The following is a 17,145-nucleotide window of genomic DNA, read 5'->3' as shown; positions in this document are numbered from 1 at the left end:
TGAACACAATTCGTAAATGTTCAAATCTACATTTACTTCCTCAATACTAGCAAGCTTTAATACAAAATCATAGATCTGGCCTTTGTTCTGCGCCCAGCGTGCTGCTTTTCTTTGAAGATCTAACTAATTCACCTGCGAGTCTCTCTTCTCTTTTCCAAGTTAAGTTGTCTCGTCGTAGTTCACATGAAACAGAGAACAAAATTATTTTAACAACGTCCAAAAACGTGTCCTGTCACGGATTGGCCATTATAATTGAATTCTTGATTTTTTTTTAAATGATGAAAGTCTATATGTGGTGAATGCAGCTTGCCGCTAACTCGGCGTAATATGTTGTCTGTACAGAAGTGTATCTGTCGCCTTTATCGCTCTTTCACTCTCACACAGAAATGTTCTTTATCTGTATACAGTTTAAACTATATTAATTACTTGAAATCAGCCTAGTAGAATCTCTGGTGGAGCCTTTCGTCTTAATATTCAGCGGCTGGCTTGCTAGAAAAGATCTTTGCATTGGTTATTATTATTAAGCGCTGCATTCAGTTGGGAAAATCGATCGTTTGAACAATTCGTTCAGTTTACGATAGATCTAAAATTTCAGATGTGGACGAAGCCTTTTTGGACGATTTCTAAACTCAGAGATTGCAGGCTCTCTTCGTCACAGCTGAAACTTCCCAATTAATTACAGGGCCCAGACAATCATCAATGATTCAGACAGAGAACTCATTCGTCATTCACTCTAGAAAAAAATGTTCACAAACCTTATTTCTGAGGCAAAATTATATTAATTCATTTCCATACATGTTCCGTTTGGTGTTGGTTCCAAGTCTCTTCCAATTAGTTTGTACAGATCTATCTTTCTCTTTACTATCGCGCTAGCGGCACAAACTATACTCTTTCCTCTCCCGCTTTAGCGCGAAGAAGAATAAATAAAACTCTTTTAGCAATCCGATATTCTTCAAACGAATACTTCCGAAGCTGTTCCTCTCTCTCTCTCTATAACTACAATAACCATGGAGCATACATCTTCGTACCTCTGTTGTTCCAAGGAATAAACGTACTAGAAAAATACCTTGGCGTCGACGAGCTGTCGGCGCATATATTACTAGGAAATCTGATCAGATACTTTTCAAACGTAAATAAAGGTGGATGATTTGATTGACCATTATTATTTATTGCGTGATAAAGGGTAATTTTCCAGAGGGGAGATTACAGAAGGATGGACAACTGTAAAAAGGGCAATCACAGAAGTTGTCAAACAAATATAGATAAAAAAGTAACGTCGATAAAACAATGGGTAACAAAATAAACAATTGATCGAAAAAATGTTTGTAATAAGACAGAAATATATGTAATTTGTGAATGAAATACGTGGTCATGCTGAAAAGTAATGCCTCCGAATTTTATACGTGTAAACTATTAATTTTTTTTAAAAATCAGACAACCATTATTAACATTCTACATCTTTATTCTTCATGTCTACGTATTTATTTCTCATCATAGTCACCCTGGCGACGAACACATTTTTCCACATGAGCGACCATTTTGTTGACACCGTCACTGTAGAATGTCTGACTTTGTTGACGGAGTCACAACCTGCTTGCACAGCTTCATCATTATCAAAGCGAAGTCCTCGAACGTGTTCCTAAAGTTTTGGAAACAGGTGAAAATCGGTTGGGGCCAGGTCGGGACTGTATGGAGGACGATCGACGGCATTGAGCCCAAAGTGTCGGTTAGTCGCTGATGTCGCAGCCCTCGTGTGCGCTCTGACATTGTAATGCTGAAGGAGAGGCTGCTCCATGTGTGGAAGAACTCTTCAAATTCGAAATTCGATTACAGCACGCTGTTTCTCACCCATCTACATAGTTACATTACATGTTACGCTCCACAATTCGTAGCCTTCTAGCAGCAGACGACTGCAAATATATAGACATGAAGGATATAGATGTAGAATGTAAATAATGTTCGTTTTATTTAAAAAGCTTTAAGATTTTTCACATAACAAATTCGGAGACGATATTTCTCAGCACGGCCTCGTAAAGAAGAACTATGGGGACCTAATGCGAAGTGACTCCAAGAAAAATAAGAAGAAATCAACAAAGAAATGGTCGTTGGAAGGACAGATTCAGCATCTATAAAAGCTGAAACAAGCTTTGGTGAAATTAAAAGCAAAGGTGCCAACATAAAGAATAAAAAGGGAATTCTACAGTTAAGTGCAGAGGAGAGAAAGGATAGACGGAAAAAGTACATTGAAGGCATCTAAGAATAGAGAAAATCTCTAATGAAGTGATAGGAGGAATGAGAATCGATGTGGAAAATAAGTGGGTATCCAGTATTAGAGTAAAAATTCAACAGAGTTTTGGAGGACTTGAGATCAAATAAGGCAGAAGAGACAAATAACATTTCTTGAGAATGTCTAAAATCAATAAGGGTGGTGGTAAATGTTGGTTTGCAGAATGTATGAGACTGGAGATCCACCTTCAGACATTCGGAAAAATATCATCCACATTCAAAATAGCAGAGATAATTAAGTGCGAAAACTAATGCGCAATCAGATAATGGCTCATGCAACCAAGATGTTGACAAAAATACGTATACAGAAAAATATAAAACAAAATTGAAGGTCTACTACACAAAGATCAGTTTGGCCTTTATAAAGCTGAAGGCACCAGAGAGGCAAGTCTCAAAAAAAGTATCAGGACGCATTCATAGGATTCGTCGACCGAGAAGAAAGCGTTTGATAGTGAAAATGATGCAAGAAGTTGCATACCGTGAGAAACGTGAGAGCACGCTGTAGAGGAAGGCGCATCATGTAGAGTATGTACAGGAACGAAGAGGCAACAACGTAAATGAATGGTTCAGAACGAAGTGCTTCGATTACAAAGAATTTATGTAATGCATGTAGTCTTTTACCGCTAATGTTCAACCTATACGTCGAAGAAGTAATGATGGAAATAAAATAAAAGTTAAAGAGTGGGATTAAAATTCGAGGTGAAAGGACATCAGTGATAAGATTTGCTGATGAGATTGTTAACCTCCGAGAAGGTGAAGAAGGATCACAGGACGTGTTGAATGAAATGATCAGTCTAATAAGGACAGAATATGGTCGGGACTAAACAAAAGAAAGACGAAAGTAATGAGATTAGCAATAAACTTAACATCAAAATTGGGGATCGCCAAGTAAACGTAGTTAAGGAATTCTGCTACCTTGAATGCGAAATAACAAACGATGAAGTAGACAGGACTGATGTAAGTACAGGAGAAGAGGGCTTTTCTGGCTAAGAGTCAAGTATCAAACATCGGACTTAATCTCAGGAAGAAATTTCTGAGAATGTATGTTTGGAGCCCAGCATTGTATGGCAGTGAATCACGGAATGCACCAAAATCGAAAAAGATAAGAATCGAAGTGTTTCAGACGTAGTGCCAATAGAAGGACGTTGAAAATCAGGTGGTGTGACATAATAAGGAGTGAGGAGGGTCTCCCCAGAATCGGTGAAGAAAAGAACGTATGGAAGACACTGACAAGAGAATAGGACAGGAAAATAGGATATGTGCTAAGACATCAGTGAATAATTTCCATGGTAGTAGAGGGAGATGCAGCGGGCAAAAACTGTAGTGAAAAATAGATACTGAAATACATTCAACAAATAATTGAAGACGTAGGGTGCAAGTGCTATTTTGAGATGAAGAGGTTGGCACAGGAGAGGAATTCGTATTGTTCCACATAGAACCAGCCAAATGACACTCCTTCCCCATTTCCGCTGCCCCCCCCCCCCAAAAAAAAAGAAGAAAAATAACAGCAGAAGAGAAACTGTAGTGTTTATGTGTGACATTTGACTTATTGGCTTCCATGTTTTCAGTTAGTGTAAATTACTAGCGTAAGTTGATGGGAAATAGCTGGTGATGGCGTATTGACTTTTAGCAGTGTGCATTTCCCAATGCAGTGGTCGCATTTTAAATGCAGGTATTTGACTACAGGAGGGAATTCATTATTGGTTTTGGAGGATACTGAAATATGTAGTGTCAAATAGGTCAAAGGGACACTGTTGATCCTTATTTGAACTGGTTTTAGTACTGCATCAGTGCAGAAACTTAATCTGAATCAACCACTGAATGTTTCCCGATCAGTCTTCGGAACAACACATCATGCAATACTACGTATTTCAGTCACCAATGTGTGTGGGATTCCGGCATGACGTTAAGACCTCCTTGAGTGAAACAAGAAAGAAATGTTTCGGCACTGTCGACACCTCACGGCAGTGAAATATACAAGCTCCAGTCACCTGACACTTTGTTCTTCTTGCTTCCTCTCTCGATATTTCTTTATTCCGTCTCTAAAGAACATTTAGTCGGGACATTAAATTCTAATCTTCTCTCCTTTTTAACGCTCCGTAACTCAGTCGGTGGAACGGAACCCTTACAGAATCACTTTCTTGTCTGCCTGTCTGTCTATTCGACTGCAGGGAACCCTTTCTTCTCACGAACCGATAGACGTATGAAGTTTAAATTTCTGTCACATATCAAGGTCTACGGTCCCTTGCTGGTACACAATGTTGAAGGTTTTAACTCAGTGTAATCAAAAGATATAGTCACTTATGTCACCTATTTTGATACTCGCAAATTCACACATCAAAACCTGTATGGTACTTCCCACTGACCTAGGATCATGGAAATTTGACAAGAAGTAATGTTTCACAGTACAAGTAAGAGAAAAAAATGAGAATATTGCTAATTTGTAATATATTTCTTTTGTAATATATTTCTTTTCTCATTTGTTACCGACTTCAAACTTTAAAGATTCTCGGAAGTCTTGGATTTCCTGCGACCTATATCTTGCCCGTATCAGTGATTATAACAGGCAAAAAATCGACAAATTCTTGATTCCCGGGATGGATGAGCTGTCTGTAAACGTAATTAAGTGCGTAGGGAACCCTAAGAGCGCAAGTGCTACTCGCATCTGGCCAATCGTTAATTACTCTTAACTTGATCTACATTACGTTAGAAGGTTCGTTCAAGCGAGGAATTTTTACTTTTCTTCTATACTCGACTACTTGACACGAGTGCCATTCGTTTGCTCATACACAGTACAGCCGATAATAATGATGCACAATCATTACTGAAGTCTACCAGATGTGGTTAATAGAGGATGTGTATTTGGCTATCTACTAAAATTATAATCAGAAAAGAAATGTGCTTGAATATGTTTCTCGCAAGAATCTTCTCGTATGGAAAGTTTTATAGGCATTCCTCCAGCTGTAGGGAATTTTCAAATAAATTTTGTAATAATATTAGATTTTGCTGAAACCTGCTATCTTCCAAGATGGTGTTAAATTCATTAACGAACTGTATTTTAGAAAATGGTTAAAAACTGTCATGACCGCAATAAAATATTTGTTCGCAATGATTACCGGTTTGAATCAGAATGTAACCATCTTCAGACTATTTATACCATGATGGTTGACATTCGTGGATTCACAATGCCTGTTCCGTTCACCGCCACCGCCTACCAACGTGATATAAATAGTTCGAAGATGGTCGCATTCTGACCGAAACCAGCAGCCATTGCAAATAAATATTTCTATATCTATATGATTACTCTGTAATTTACATTTAAGTGCCTGGCAGAAGGTTCATCGAACCACCTTTAAACTATTACTACCGTTGCACTCACGAACAAAATGGTTCAAATGGCTCTGAGCACTATCGGACTTCTGAGGTCATCAGTCCCCTAGAACTTAGAACTACTTAAATCTAACTAACTTAAGGACATCACGCACATCCATGCTCGAGGCAGGATTCGAACCTGCGACCGTAGCGGTCGCGCGATTCCAGACTGTAGCGCCTAGAACCGCTCGGCCGACCCGGCCGGCTCACTCACGAACAGCGCACGGGAAAAACGAACAATTAAATCTTCCAGTGATAGTACTCATTTCTCTTATTGTATTATGATGATCGTAGGGGGGTGCCTACAAAATATTTTTACACCCTGTGGAGAAAGTTGGTGACTGATATTTCATGAGAAGGGCTCGGTGCAGCGAAAAAACGCCTTCGTTTTGATCACTGCCACTCCAGTTCGTCTATGATATCCGTGACTCTGTCGACGAGTCCGCGATAATACGAAACGAGTTGGCCTTCTTTGAACTTTTCAGATATAGTGGCTGTCATGTCCTTATCCGCGGCCAAGGTCAACAGCGTACTGCCAGAGATTACGTAATCACCAGGTTCACAGGACGGCGGGTGGGGGGGGGGGGTACAAAAGAAAAGAAGAAATTGAATCTCGGCTTTGGACAAGATCAGTGTGTAGTTCACTTAATAAATATGTACAACGTACCACACACATATAAGTACTAATATACACTCTCACATAGTCAACAAAAAGTTAAACTTCATAGAAATTCCACAGCCCTTAAAAGAAACATATTCGATGTCGTTCTTTGATGATTTACACATACGACGAAACCTAATACTCGATTATTTGTCTATTAAAAGTTTTCAGAAGTATCAGTATGTTTTAGAACGTCCGCTAAAACATCAAGGGGGGGGGGGGGAGGGGGGAATTTTCCAAGCTTGTAGCCAAACACCATAGGGCAGAATCAACAAAAAGAATGGCAACTGTAACCCACAGTGGAGCACGAACAGCTTGAACATTCTACAGTCGACGTCCTATTCTGTATTGTACCTGTGTGCGTAGAACGATAAATAACCTCACAAACAACGCTAGTTTCCTCGAGCAGTGTTTAAAAAGCGTTAACATTCAATTATGCAATTATCTAGGAACTAACGGATCAACGTTTCTACTTTGGTGTGGATTTAATGGAAGTTTAGAGCAGATGTTCTTTTCGACGTCCGTTTCACAGCCGTTTATCTATTGAACGTTAGTGTGTTTCGAAATTTTGAAACTTTCGTTTCAAACCTCAACTTTTCGAAGACAAAACATGTCGAATGATTATCGACTGAATCGACACATCTGAATTTACCGTAGGTGTGTCTTAGATTGCGGCCTTGAAGAGCGTTCCACCACGATCCCACGGAACCATCTTGAACAGAATTGGTGGTAGTCACGATCCACTGTTCACCCAGCCTAAGATCCATTTACAACGTAATCTGCTACTAAACTATTTCTGTCTTGTTTTCAACTGTAAAGCCTGCATCACAATACTGTTCAACTTATGCATTAGTGTGCTGTACCAAAAGATATTGAAGATAAAGTATTCAAGAAGTATATGGAAGTCTAAAGGGACTCAGAAGACCTGTACACTACAGACTGTCCAGTTCTGAGTACAATGAAGAAAAACGAAAAGGGTACTTTTATAAAGGTTAAAAACAGTTAATATAGATTCTTACTTGTGATTTATTTTGTGCAAAAAGCACGCAATACTACAAGCTACAAGTCTTCTGATAAACTACAGGTGTCCTAAACACGAACGTTGGTCTGAACACTGTAGAATATTATTAAACACGGTTCAACTGCTTGTGGTACAGCCTTGCCGTTCTCCGAATTCTTACTTGATTTACCCAGCAAGTTAAAAGGCTGAGCTACAGCTGAACGTGGGCTGTGAGCTGCGTGAAAATTATTACCACAGATGGCGGAAGTGATAAGTGAGAGATAATATTCTGGCATCAGTTGGGGAATGAACACCAGAGCTTTGAATCTGTAGCCTCGTCCTTACGTGATCTGAGTGAGAAGAGAGAACCTATAATGGAGTAAATACACTAAAACCTGTAATCAATCCGTGGTTTTGTCAGAGATGTAAGATTTCCATCATTCCATTCAATTCCCACAGCGATTTATATTTTATTTCAAATGGTGAATACAAATGCACAGGAAGTTTTGCTTTTCGTTCCTAACACGAAGTTGTAACGTTATGCGTTATAATGGAAATTAGGAGTAGGAAAATCAAGATAGCCGTGCTGCCCCGGCTTATGCGTTGGCTTAAACCTCGACTGTTACTCTGCGTTTGGTTTCACTCGGTTATTGCGGTTATGCCGTGGTTCTTTCTACGTGTGGCAGCAGCAGTGCGTATCGATATTCGCACCGTGTACTATCTTTGGCCTGGTGCTTATAGTTTCCGGCTAGCCGGTGTGCGGCAGTCGGTCGGTTGGTGTGGATCAGACGGGAAACCTTCGCGCGACACAGTGGGTCGGGCCCGCTGGCGGTCTCTACGCAGTGTCGGACTGTGTGGGAGCTGTTCCGATTGCTACGGGGTTCGTGGCTTACCGACCCAGGACATTAAGGTTGAGTGGTGATTTAATTACCGAAGCCAGACTGTTCACATTGTGCCGGTGGTTTTCATGGTTGGCTGTTGGTGGTATTCCCGTGAGCAACAGCGAGTGTTCGAGTTGGTGAATGTTAGGCCACCATCTGGTGGAGTTTAGCTGTATTTTGGTTATTTGAAGTCCAAGTGCACCAGCGGAATTTTCTGCCCTGTGGCCGTTAGCGTTCCGGTTACCTGCTCTCGTCGCTGACGTAAAATCCAGGCAGTGTCCTTTCCTCACCGTGTTGTCGCTGTCCAACACGTGTGTGTAGTTTTGACAGCTTATGCATACTTGGTTGTGGGCGGCTACGCCTTTTACGTTTTGGCTTTTAAGTTCCTTGTGCACTGCTCATGTGGAAAGCAAGTCGTCTTGTCGGTGGGTCCGTTGACTATCTCGTGGTTGGGTTGCCGGCGGATCGGATATACACTCCTGGAAATTGAAATAAGAACACCGTGAATTCATTGTCCCAGGAAGGGGAAACTTTATTGACACATTCCTGGGGTCAGATACATCACATGATCACACTGACAGAACCACAGGCACATAGACACAGGCAACAGAGCATGCACAATGTCGGCACTAGTACAGTGTATATCCACCTTTCGCAGCAATGCAGGCTGCTATTCTCCCATGGAGTCGATCGTAGAGATGCTGGATGTAGTCCTGTGGAACGGCTTGCCATGTCATTTTCACCTGGCGCCTCAGTTGGACCAGCTTTCGTGCTGGACGTGCAGACCGCGTGAGACGACGCTTCATCCAGTCCCAAACATGCTCAATGGGGGACAGATCCGGAGATCTTGCTGGCCAGGGTAGTTGACTTACACCTTCTAGAGCACGTTGGGTGGCACGGGATACATGCGGACGTGCATTGTCCTGTTGGAACAGCAAGTTCCCTTGCCGGTCTAGGAATGGTAGAACGATGGGTTCGATTACGGTTTGGATGTACCGTGCACTATTCAGTGTCCCCTCGACGATCACCAGTGGTGTACGGCCAGTGTAGGAGATCGCTCCCCACACCATGATGCCGGGTGTTGGCCCTGTGTGCCTCGGTCGTATGCAGTCCTGATTGTGGCGCTCACCTGCACGGCGCCAAACACGCATACGACCATCATTGGCACCAAGGCAGAAGCGACTCTCATCGCTGAAGACGACACGTCTCCATTCGTCCCTCCATTCACGCCTGTCGCGACACCACTGGAGGCGCGCTGCACGATGTTGGGGCTTGAGCGGAAGACGGCCTAACGGTGTGCGGGACCGTAGCCCAGCTTCATGGAGACGGTTGCGAATGGTCCTCGCCGATACCCCAGGAGCAACAGTGTCCCTAATTTGCTGGGAAGTGGCGGTGCGGTCCCCTACGGCACTGCGTAGGATCCTACGGTCTTGGCGTGCATCCGTGCGTCGCTGCGGTCCGGTCCCAGGTCGACGGGCACATGCACCTTCCGCCGACCACTGGCGACAACATCGATGTACTGTGGAGACCTCACGCCCCACGTGTTGAGCAATTCGGCAGTACGTCCACCCGGCCTCCCGCATGCCCACTATACGCCCTCGCTCAAAGTCCGTCAACTGCACATACGGTTCACGTCCACGCTGTCGCGGCATGCTACCAGTGTTAAAGACTGCGATGGAGCTCCGTATGCCACGGCAAACTGGCTGACACTGACGGCGGCGGTGCACAAATGCTGCGCAGCTAGCGCCATTCGACGGCCAACACCGCGGTTCCTGGTGTGTCCGCTGTGCCGTGCGTGTGATCATTGCTTGTACAGCCCTCTCGCAGTGTCCGGATCAAGTATGGTGGGTCTGACACACCGGTGTCAATGTGTTCTTTTTTCCATTTCCAGCAGTGTAGTTGGGCCGACTACCTGTCTCCCCTAAGCGAACGTTAATATTTCAAGTGCAGACCGACCGCGGGAAACGTCTCAGCGTCGCGGGCTGCATTGCCTTTTCTTATTGGTGTTTGATTGTCTATTTTAATGGCTTATAGCCGACGGTTGGAATTTGTATGCTTTTAGTTGGGTTTTAAATAATGGGCCTTCAGCCACTTTAAAATTGAAAGTTCCTTACTTGTCAAGTCTTGCATTGTTTGGGCCTTCAGCCTCATTTAAAATATTTTTTTGGATAAAGCTTTGGGCTTTCAAAAATATATTGTAGTTGTGTTTTTCAATAATGGGCCTTCAGCCGCTTTAAAATTTAAATTCCTTACTTGTTAACTCTTAGATTGTTTGGGCCTTCAGCCTGTGTAAAATATTGTTTAAAGATAATGCTTTGGGCCTTCTGCCTACTAAAAATTGTTTTAGTTGATTTAAGTAATCGGCCTTCAGCCGTTTTAAAATTAAAGTTCTTGTCTTTCAAGTATCAGACTTTGTGGGGCCTTCAGCCCTAATTGAATATAAGGCTTTTTGCCTTGTGTTTTTTTAAATTAATTTTACCTGCACTTAAATCATGGGCCTTCAGCCGTCTTTAAATTAAACTTGTTTGCCTTTCAAGTGTTAGATTTGTTGGGCCTTGAGCCATTTTTAAATTTAAGTAGTTATGCCCTTAGAGCATGTGGTAGTGTGACCTATTCAGCCGATAACTAAGTTCAAAAATTTTGCTATATTTCTTCGGACAACTAAATAAAGTTATATGTGTTTGAATCTGACAGCCCCTTTTGGCCCCTTTCCACAATTACAGCTACCTGTTCTGTCCTGCGCACTTAAGCAGGGCGTCTCACAAGACACTGTCATAGCACTTATCGATCTAGACAAAGCGTACATCAATGTTAAGTGGTGCAAGATGTTTGGGATCTGAGACAAAATACACTTATACGCTATGGGGAAAGAGAGGTAATATAAAATATGTACAGGTTTCAAGAGGGAAAAATAAGAATGAAAGAACAAGAACGAAATTCTCGGATTCAACAGCGCGTAAGGCAAGAATGTTGTCTTTGTCATCTACTGTTGAATTTGTATTTGCCAAAGTAAAGAACGAAAAACAAAACAATCTTTCGGAATTAAAAATGAGAGCGAAAGGGTGGAAATAATGAGCAAAACGCGATACGGCTCTCTTCTCCGAAAGTGAAGGAAACTTTCACGACTTGTCGAACGTTATGAATAGTTTAGTGAACTCAGAGAATGGACTGAGAGTAGACCAACCGAAGGCGAAAGTAATGAGGGACGGCGCGAACGTAATTAGTGACAAACGTAACATCAAAATTATGGGACCACCTGATACACGAAATAAGGGAGTTCTGCCAACTTAGACGCAAAATATTGCATAATAGACGAAGAAAGAACGGCGTGAGAAACCGAGCCAATTCTGTTTTCAAATGACGAACACATCTTAACTTTAAAAGCAGGTATTTTAGAATGCACGGTAAAGAAGCGACAGAACGGAATCATCAACATTTAGATGCCAGAAAGTGATCACTTACGAGAGCAAAAATAACAACTAGTGATTACAAGTACAACATAGTAAATATAAGTTAGTACTTCCGAACATTGGTGACATTATGTGTTTCAATATGTAACGTTCGTGTTATAAACTTTTTTAGTGCCAACTAAAGTATTAATTTCAAACATAAGGCTAGCATTTCTTAGGGTATTTTTGTGCCTTCGTTACAGCTACAAAAAATGCGTGTTTTTCTCACCAGAAGTGTTTCGCTTAAGTGAGTTAAAGCATTATCAGTGGTGGTAACTTCTTGTTGGTTTTTCACTGACATCAAGAAATGCCTTCTGCTAGCACTTTTTTGGCTCCTTTCTGTTTAGGTACTGGTAACAGTGGTCTAATATTACTCTGCTTTGCAGAATTACGTATTTTTGAAGTTTAGCGTAGCGCAATTTTGTACACCACAGTTGACTGTTTATTTTTATACTTCTAAGCGTAAAACAATATGGCCACACAAATAAAGAATGTAAGGCGAGAAAAATGAAAACTGTTCTGAATGATTTGGGAAGGGCGATAAGTGGGAAAAAATTGTATCATGTTCACGTCTGAGAGCGTCCGAACCGGCGCCCAGGAGATGCGGTACTCGGGAAACTGAAGTGCATGCCGTAGAAGAGCAAGCAACAGTACCACAAGCACGACCCCCATAGCCCGACATTGTCACCAAAAAACGAAGACGATTCTAAAACTGTACTAATCAGTCGTTGCATTGTGTTCGTTCTACACGGATGTGTTTAATTTGCGCCAGGTCAAGGAAATTGCAGGTAGCATTAAAATTTTTAAAGCCTGTTAGGCGCATTGCTTATGATAGTATTCAAAGAATACGTACATTGTGCTTTTAATACAGTGGGCAGGGATGTGATTTTACTTACTTAACTTCAATTAAATTTTTGTCATTTCCTTTCCGGGAATTTAACGCTGTGTACAATTTTTTAAGTTGCTACTTGGGGAGCCTAGTATCGAAGCGGGACATACGCCACTTTTACTTTGATTGAAAATTAAATACAAGTTGTTTATAGTAGACATTTCCATCAGCTATTTGATTCTGAACGATGTGTGTGTTAAAAACTGCCAGAAAGTATTAGTTTTTGCTTGTGAAGTATGAGTTTTGTATCATAAGCGGATATTTCTTCTACTATTATGTTTCAATCGCGGACATAAACTCTGCAGCCAACCAGAAAGCTTCAGGGTCATAATTTGTAATATGGCAGCAAATATGTTGGTGCTACACATATTGAAACTCCGTTCTACGTTAATTGCTTTAATTTTGGTCGTTATTAGCAACAATTACATGGGGCATAGCTTAAACAAAACTCCACCTGTTAAAGGCAGGAAATGTGACAGCCAGCCTCAAACGTTTGTTTCAAAGCTTGATACGAACCAAACTGTGTTTCAAAAGTGGACATGCTGATTATTAAAAGCCAGTTTAATATATAATGCTAAAAATTTTTAGTGGTGAAGGAATTACTTTTGTTAAGTATAGTCATACTGTCATCAATTAAGAATATCTAAATTCATGTTTAATTGAAAATGTATACTCTAGAGAAATGGATCTCCTGCAAAATGTGGCTTATGACTTTTGTCCCTGTTTCATGCTAGGCTCCTCACTTCAGATTTATCATTTGGTTTTCTTTGATTTTGTTAGCAGGCTGAAGATAATTGACTGCACTCAGTTGTGATTTCTAGGTCCTTAGTTATGATTGTCACACTGGTGTAAGAAGTGTGTCAGAGCTCTCCATTACATTGTTTGAATATGTATCGAAAACAACACAGCCAACTTACGGCTATTGTTTGCATTGTGTAAGACTCTGCGATTCTCTGTGGAAATAAAGAAACATTCAGATATCGATAGTAACAATGTGAGGGCGAAACATGGGAGCGCGATTCTAAGCATTGTTGTGAGACGAGGTCTGTCTGCGAGATGGGAAATTCAGTAGTGTTGGTCTAGAGCTCGGAGACAGGGGACGTGCCACGCTGCCATCACGTCGGTGACGGCAGATCTCACCACCCTCAAGGCCTGGTTTCATTTATATGGCCAGGAGAGATTTAGATGGCTCCACTACTCCTGAAGATGAAATTCAAGGTAAAATTCGCAAGTATAGCGTAAAGCGCAATTGCAGGGTTAGGCTTGCGATTGTTAGTCCGAGTTGGCAATAATCCCCCAAATAATAATTATTATTCTCGACATCTAATTCATAAATATACTGTGGTTATTAAATGTTAACGTAAATTTGAAATTGAAATAATTTGTTAATCTGGCACTCAGTCATTATTGATACTTATGAGGTCATTGTCAGGCATTTCGTCATTATTAATACTTGTCAAGCTACTATTGGTTATGGTGATTTCTGAAGTATTTAAATAGACTTCATTTATGAAATCCCTTCTAACAACGTATTTAGTAGTTAATAGGACCCAAGCAAACTTCTTTGTATTACATTAATTCTTAGTAAGAATAAGCTTTTAGCCGCTGCTGGTGCATGCTGCTGCGAATTGCTGTAAACCACTTGGAAAAAGGTAGTCATCTAAAGAGGTGAGTGCAAAACTTAGGCTCAAAGCAGAGACAATGACACCACAAGATGTCTTGTACTCTAATCCAAGCCAGTTTCTGTATCAGTTGCAAACTGTTATTCGAATACGCAGTCAGATAGCTTATCGAAATGTTAATTGTCAGTTTTTGTTGTAACTATCTGTTGAGGGCTTAAATGACAGTTAAACTGACACGCATGCAACACACACATAGTGTTATGCAGGTTAGGTTCCGATTTATGATAGCTCAGGTTGCCTATCGAGTCCACTTTGACAGACAAACACCGAACGAGGTGGCGCAGTGGTTAGCACACTGGACTCGCATTCGGGAGGACGACGGTTGAATCCCGCGTCCGGCCATCCTGATTTAGGTTTTCCGTGATTTCCCTAAATCGCTCCAGGCAAATGACGGGATGGTTCCTTTGAAAGGGCACGGCCGACTTCCTTCCCCGTCCTTCCCCAATCCGATGAGACCAATGAGCTCACTGTCTGGTCTCCTCCCCCAAACAATCCATCCATCCATCCACAGACAAACGTAGGCTTTATTTATCGTAGGTACGTTGCACTGGTAACTTTACCAGGAAATTTTTATTTTAGGCCACTTTTAGCGGTCGGTCACCTGAGACAGACTACAATAATTAAAATTTTTACTGAACTTGGGATGTGAGGACACTGAATAAGATGTAATTACATCCAGTGCTCCAGACATTGTAACAAGGGAGCTGCCGCAAGTATTAAGACACGGAGAATCGTCATTTAAGAAATTTAGGATTTTATATCAAAAATTATTTATGAAACACAACGAGAGCATAGCTACAATATTCACAAGATCAGAAAGAAATGTAGTCAACTTCTACTAAAATTTACAATTATCCACAATGATATGTAAAGTTCGTAGGAATTGACTCACTCGGCACTTTGCATTGTTCAGGCACACAACTGTAGCACCTCACTCAGCTGTATTTACTACAGTTCTCGCTGCTTTTTTCTCCGCTTATCCATTCCAGGTTCGTAAGATGCTTGCGTACTAAGCCCCTGACTCTGACGTTGCACACAAACAGAAAGAACACGATGGGACCTTCCAGCTTCAGTACGACAAAGAGCCACTTGTAGTAGGGCTTGCCGCGCACCGTGAAGTACAGCACCACCGACAGCAGCTTGCCGGCGCCACTCAGGCAGAGCAGCTTCGACGTCAGGTAGAACCAGTTGAGTCTCATCTTGGAAATGTTGAGGCACTTCTTCCGGGTCTGCCTCTTCGTCCTCCAGATCCTGGCCAGCGTCAGTAAGAGCGGCACGCAGCTGGCGGCGAGCAGGAGGAAGACGATGCCGGTGTAGATGACGGGCGTGGCCTCCACTCGGAAGGCCCAGAGCGCGCCGAAGACGAGCGCCGAGCCGCCCCAGGCGGCCGCCGAGAAGCAGAGGAACCTGCGGCGCTCCGCGGACAGGCAGCCGGCGCGCGGCTGCTGGCGCACCGAGCGGAACGGCCGGCACCTGCAGTACACGTCGACGCACAGCAGGTTGACCCAGCAGTAGCGGGCCAGAGTGAGGTAGTGGACGGCGGCGAGCACCAGGGGGTCGGGGTCGCCGCAGACCAGCGAGCTGGCCACCGTGGCGACGGCCTCGCCGGCAACCACCGCCACCAGGTAGGAGGCGAGGCACTTGCCGTGCAGGTTGCGCAGCCGCGGCACGCACAGGTACACGGCCAGCGTGAGCAGCGTGCAGACGAAGAAAAGCGCCGACGCGGCGCCCCAGACCGCGTCCGCCCAGGGGTCGGCGCTGAAGCAGCGGCAGTACTGCGAGCACTGGGCGCTCCGGGGGTCGCCGGGGCACTCCAGCAGCCCGTAGAGCGCGCTGCACAGCCGCACCGCCGTCGTCCGGTTGCTCGCGCCGCCGCCCCCGTCCACACTCGCCACGAAGTGCTCCAGGCACTCCACGTCACACGCCTCCTCGCCCTCGGCGAAACAGCACGTCAGCACCTGAACTTCTCGCCTCTGGAACTCGGCATCTACTGACGCTCTGGCGTTTATTGCCAGAAAGCGTTTGACAGTCTCGTCGGCGTCGGTCTCGTTCGAGCCAAATTCGGAAGACGGTGTCGACTCCCACAAAGCGGACGTTGCCGTTTCAGCTGTAGCCGCGGTCTGGGACTCGCTTCGGTAGGTCGGGGCTGTGACAGCGGAGTATTCTCCCAGCTGAACCGCGCGGTAGTCGAACTCCAGTTCGAGCGGCTCGTCTGCACGACCCAGCTGTGCTGTGGCCAAGACGGCCGCGGAGACGAGCAACGCAGCCGCTGCGCAGGCGTCCATCGCCGCCGTGCGACTCTCCAGTGACTGCTCGCGGATACCTCTGCCCGATATCTGAGGCGGAAAACGCGACCGACCTCCTTCCTCCCGCCAGCCGACAAATCCACGCAGTCGCCACCGGAAACAGCGCCGCGCTTCCCTCACTGTAACTGATATGACGCGTCTCTACCGGAACGACGTGTTCCTCGTTTCCTTACACGACAACTTTTCAATTTCGAACAAAACAAAGCCGAATCCTCTAAAAACTCAAACGCTACCGACGTCTACTCTAATCCGCGACAACCGTTGATTCGCACCTGCTCCGAAATAATGCCATTATTTACGAGGGACGCTCAGTAAGTAATGCAACACTCTTTTTAGTGAAACCGGGTTGGTTTTGTTCAGGATTTCAATACTACTTATATATCTTTAACATATTGCAGCGTGTCAGCAACTGTGAAATGTACAGCAAATAAACAATTTTTTCAGCCTTCAGTTGCAAGGTAATTTTACTCGTTTACCTAGGTTTCGATTCCAGTAATGGAATCTTCTTCAGAACAAAAAAAAAAAAAAATTAAATTATTTTGTGAGCCAAACACTGGCCATGTCACAGATTAAAAATTGAAACAATAAAGACGCATAATCATAAGATTATGTCAGTCAA

The 17,145-nt window shown here is 43.3% G+C and overlaps 1 protein-coding gene across 1 annotated transcript; it reads right to left on the bottom strand.

The window, feature by feature from the left end:
* Window positions 1–14,957: 14,957 nt before the first annotated feature.
* Window positions 14,958–16,540, bottom strand: LOC126259666 (G-protein coupled receptor Mth2-like). The gene has a single exon (XM_049956605.1). It carries the CDS (start codon window positions 16,503–16,505, stop codon window positions 15,156–15,158), a length of 1,350 nt encoding a protein of 449 aa, XP_049812562.1. The 5' UTR covers window positions 16,506–16,540; the 3' UTR covers window positions 14,958–15,155.
* Between the last annotated feature and the right edge of the window lie 605 nt (window positions 16,541–17,145).

Source organism: Schistocerca nitens, chromosome 5 (assembly GCF_023898315.1).
Source record: "Schistocerca nitens isolate TAMUIC-IGC-003100 chromosome 5, iqSchNite1.1, whole genome shotgun sequence".
Taxonomy (NCBI): Eukaryota; Metazoa; Arthropoda; class Insecta; order Orthoptera; family Acrididae; genus Schistocerca; species Schistocerca nitens.
Note: the sequence above shows the minus strand (reverse complement) of the source record. Positions and strands in the feature narration are given on the sequence as shown.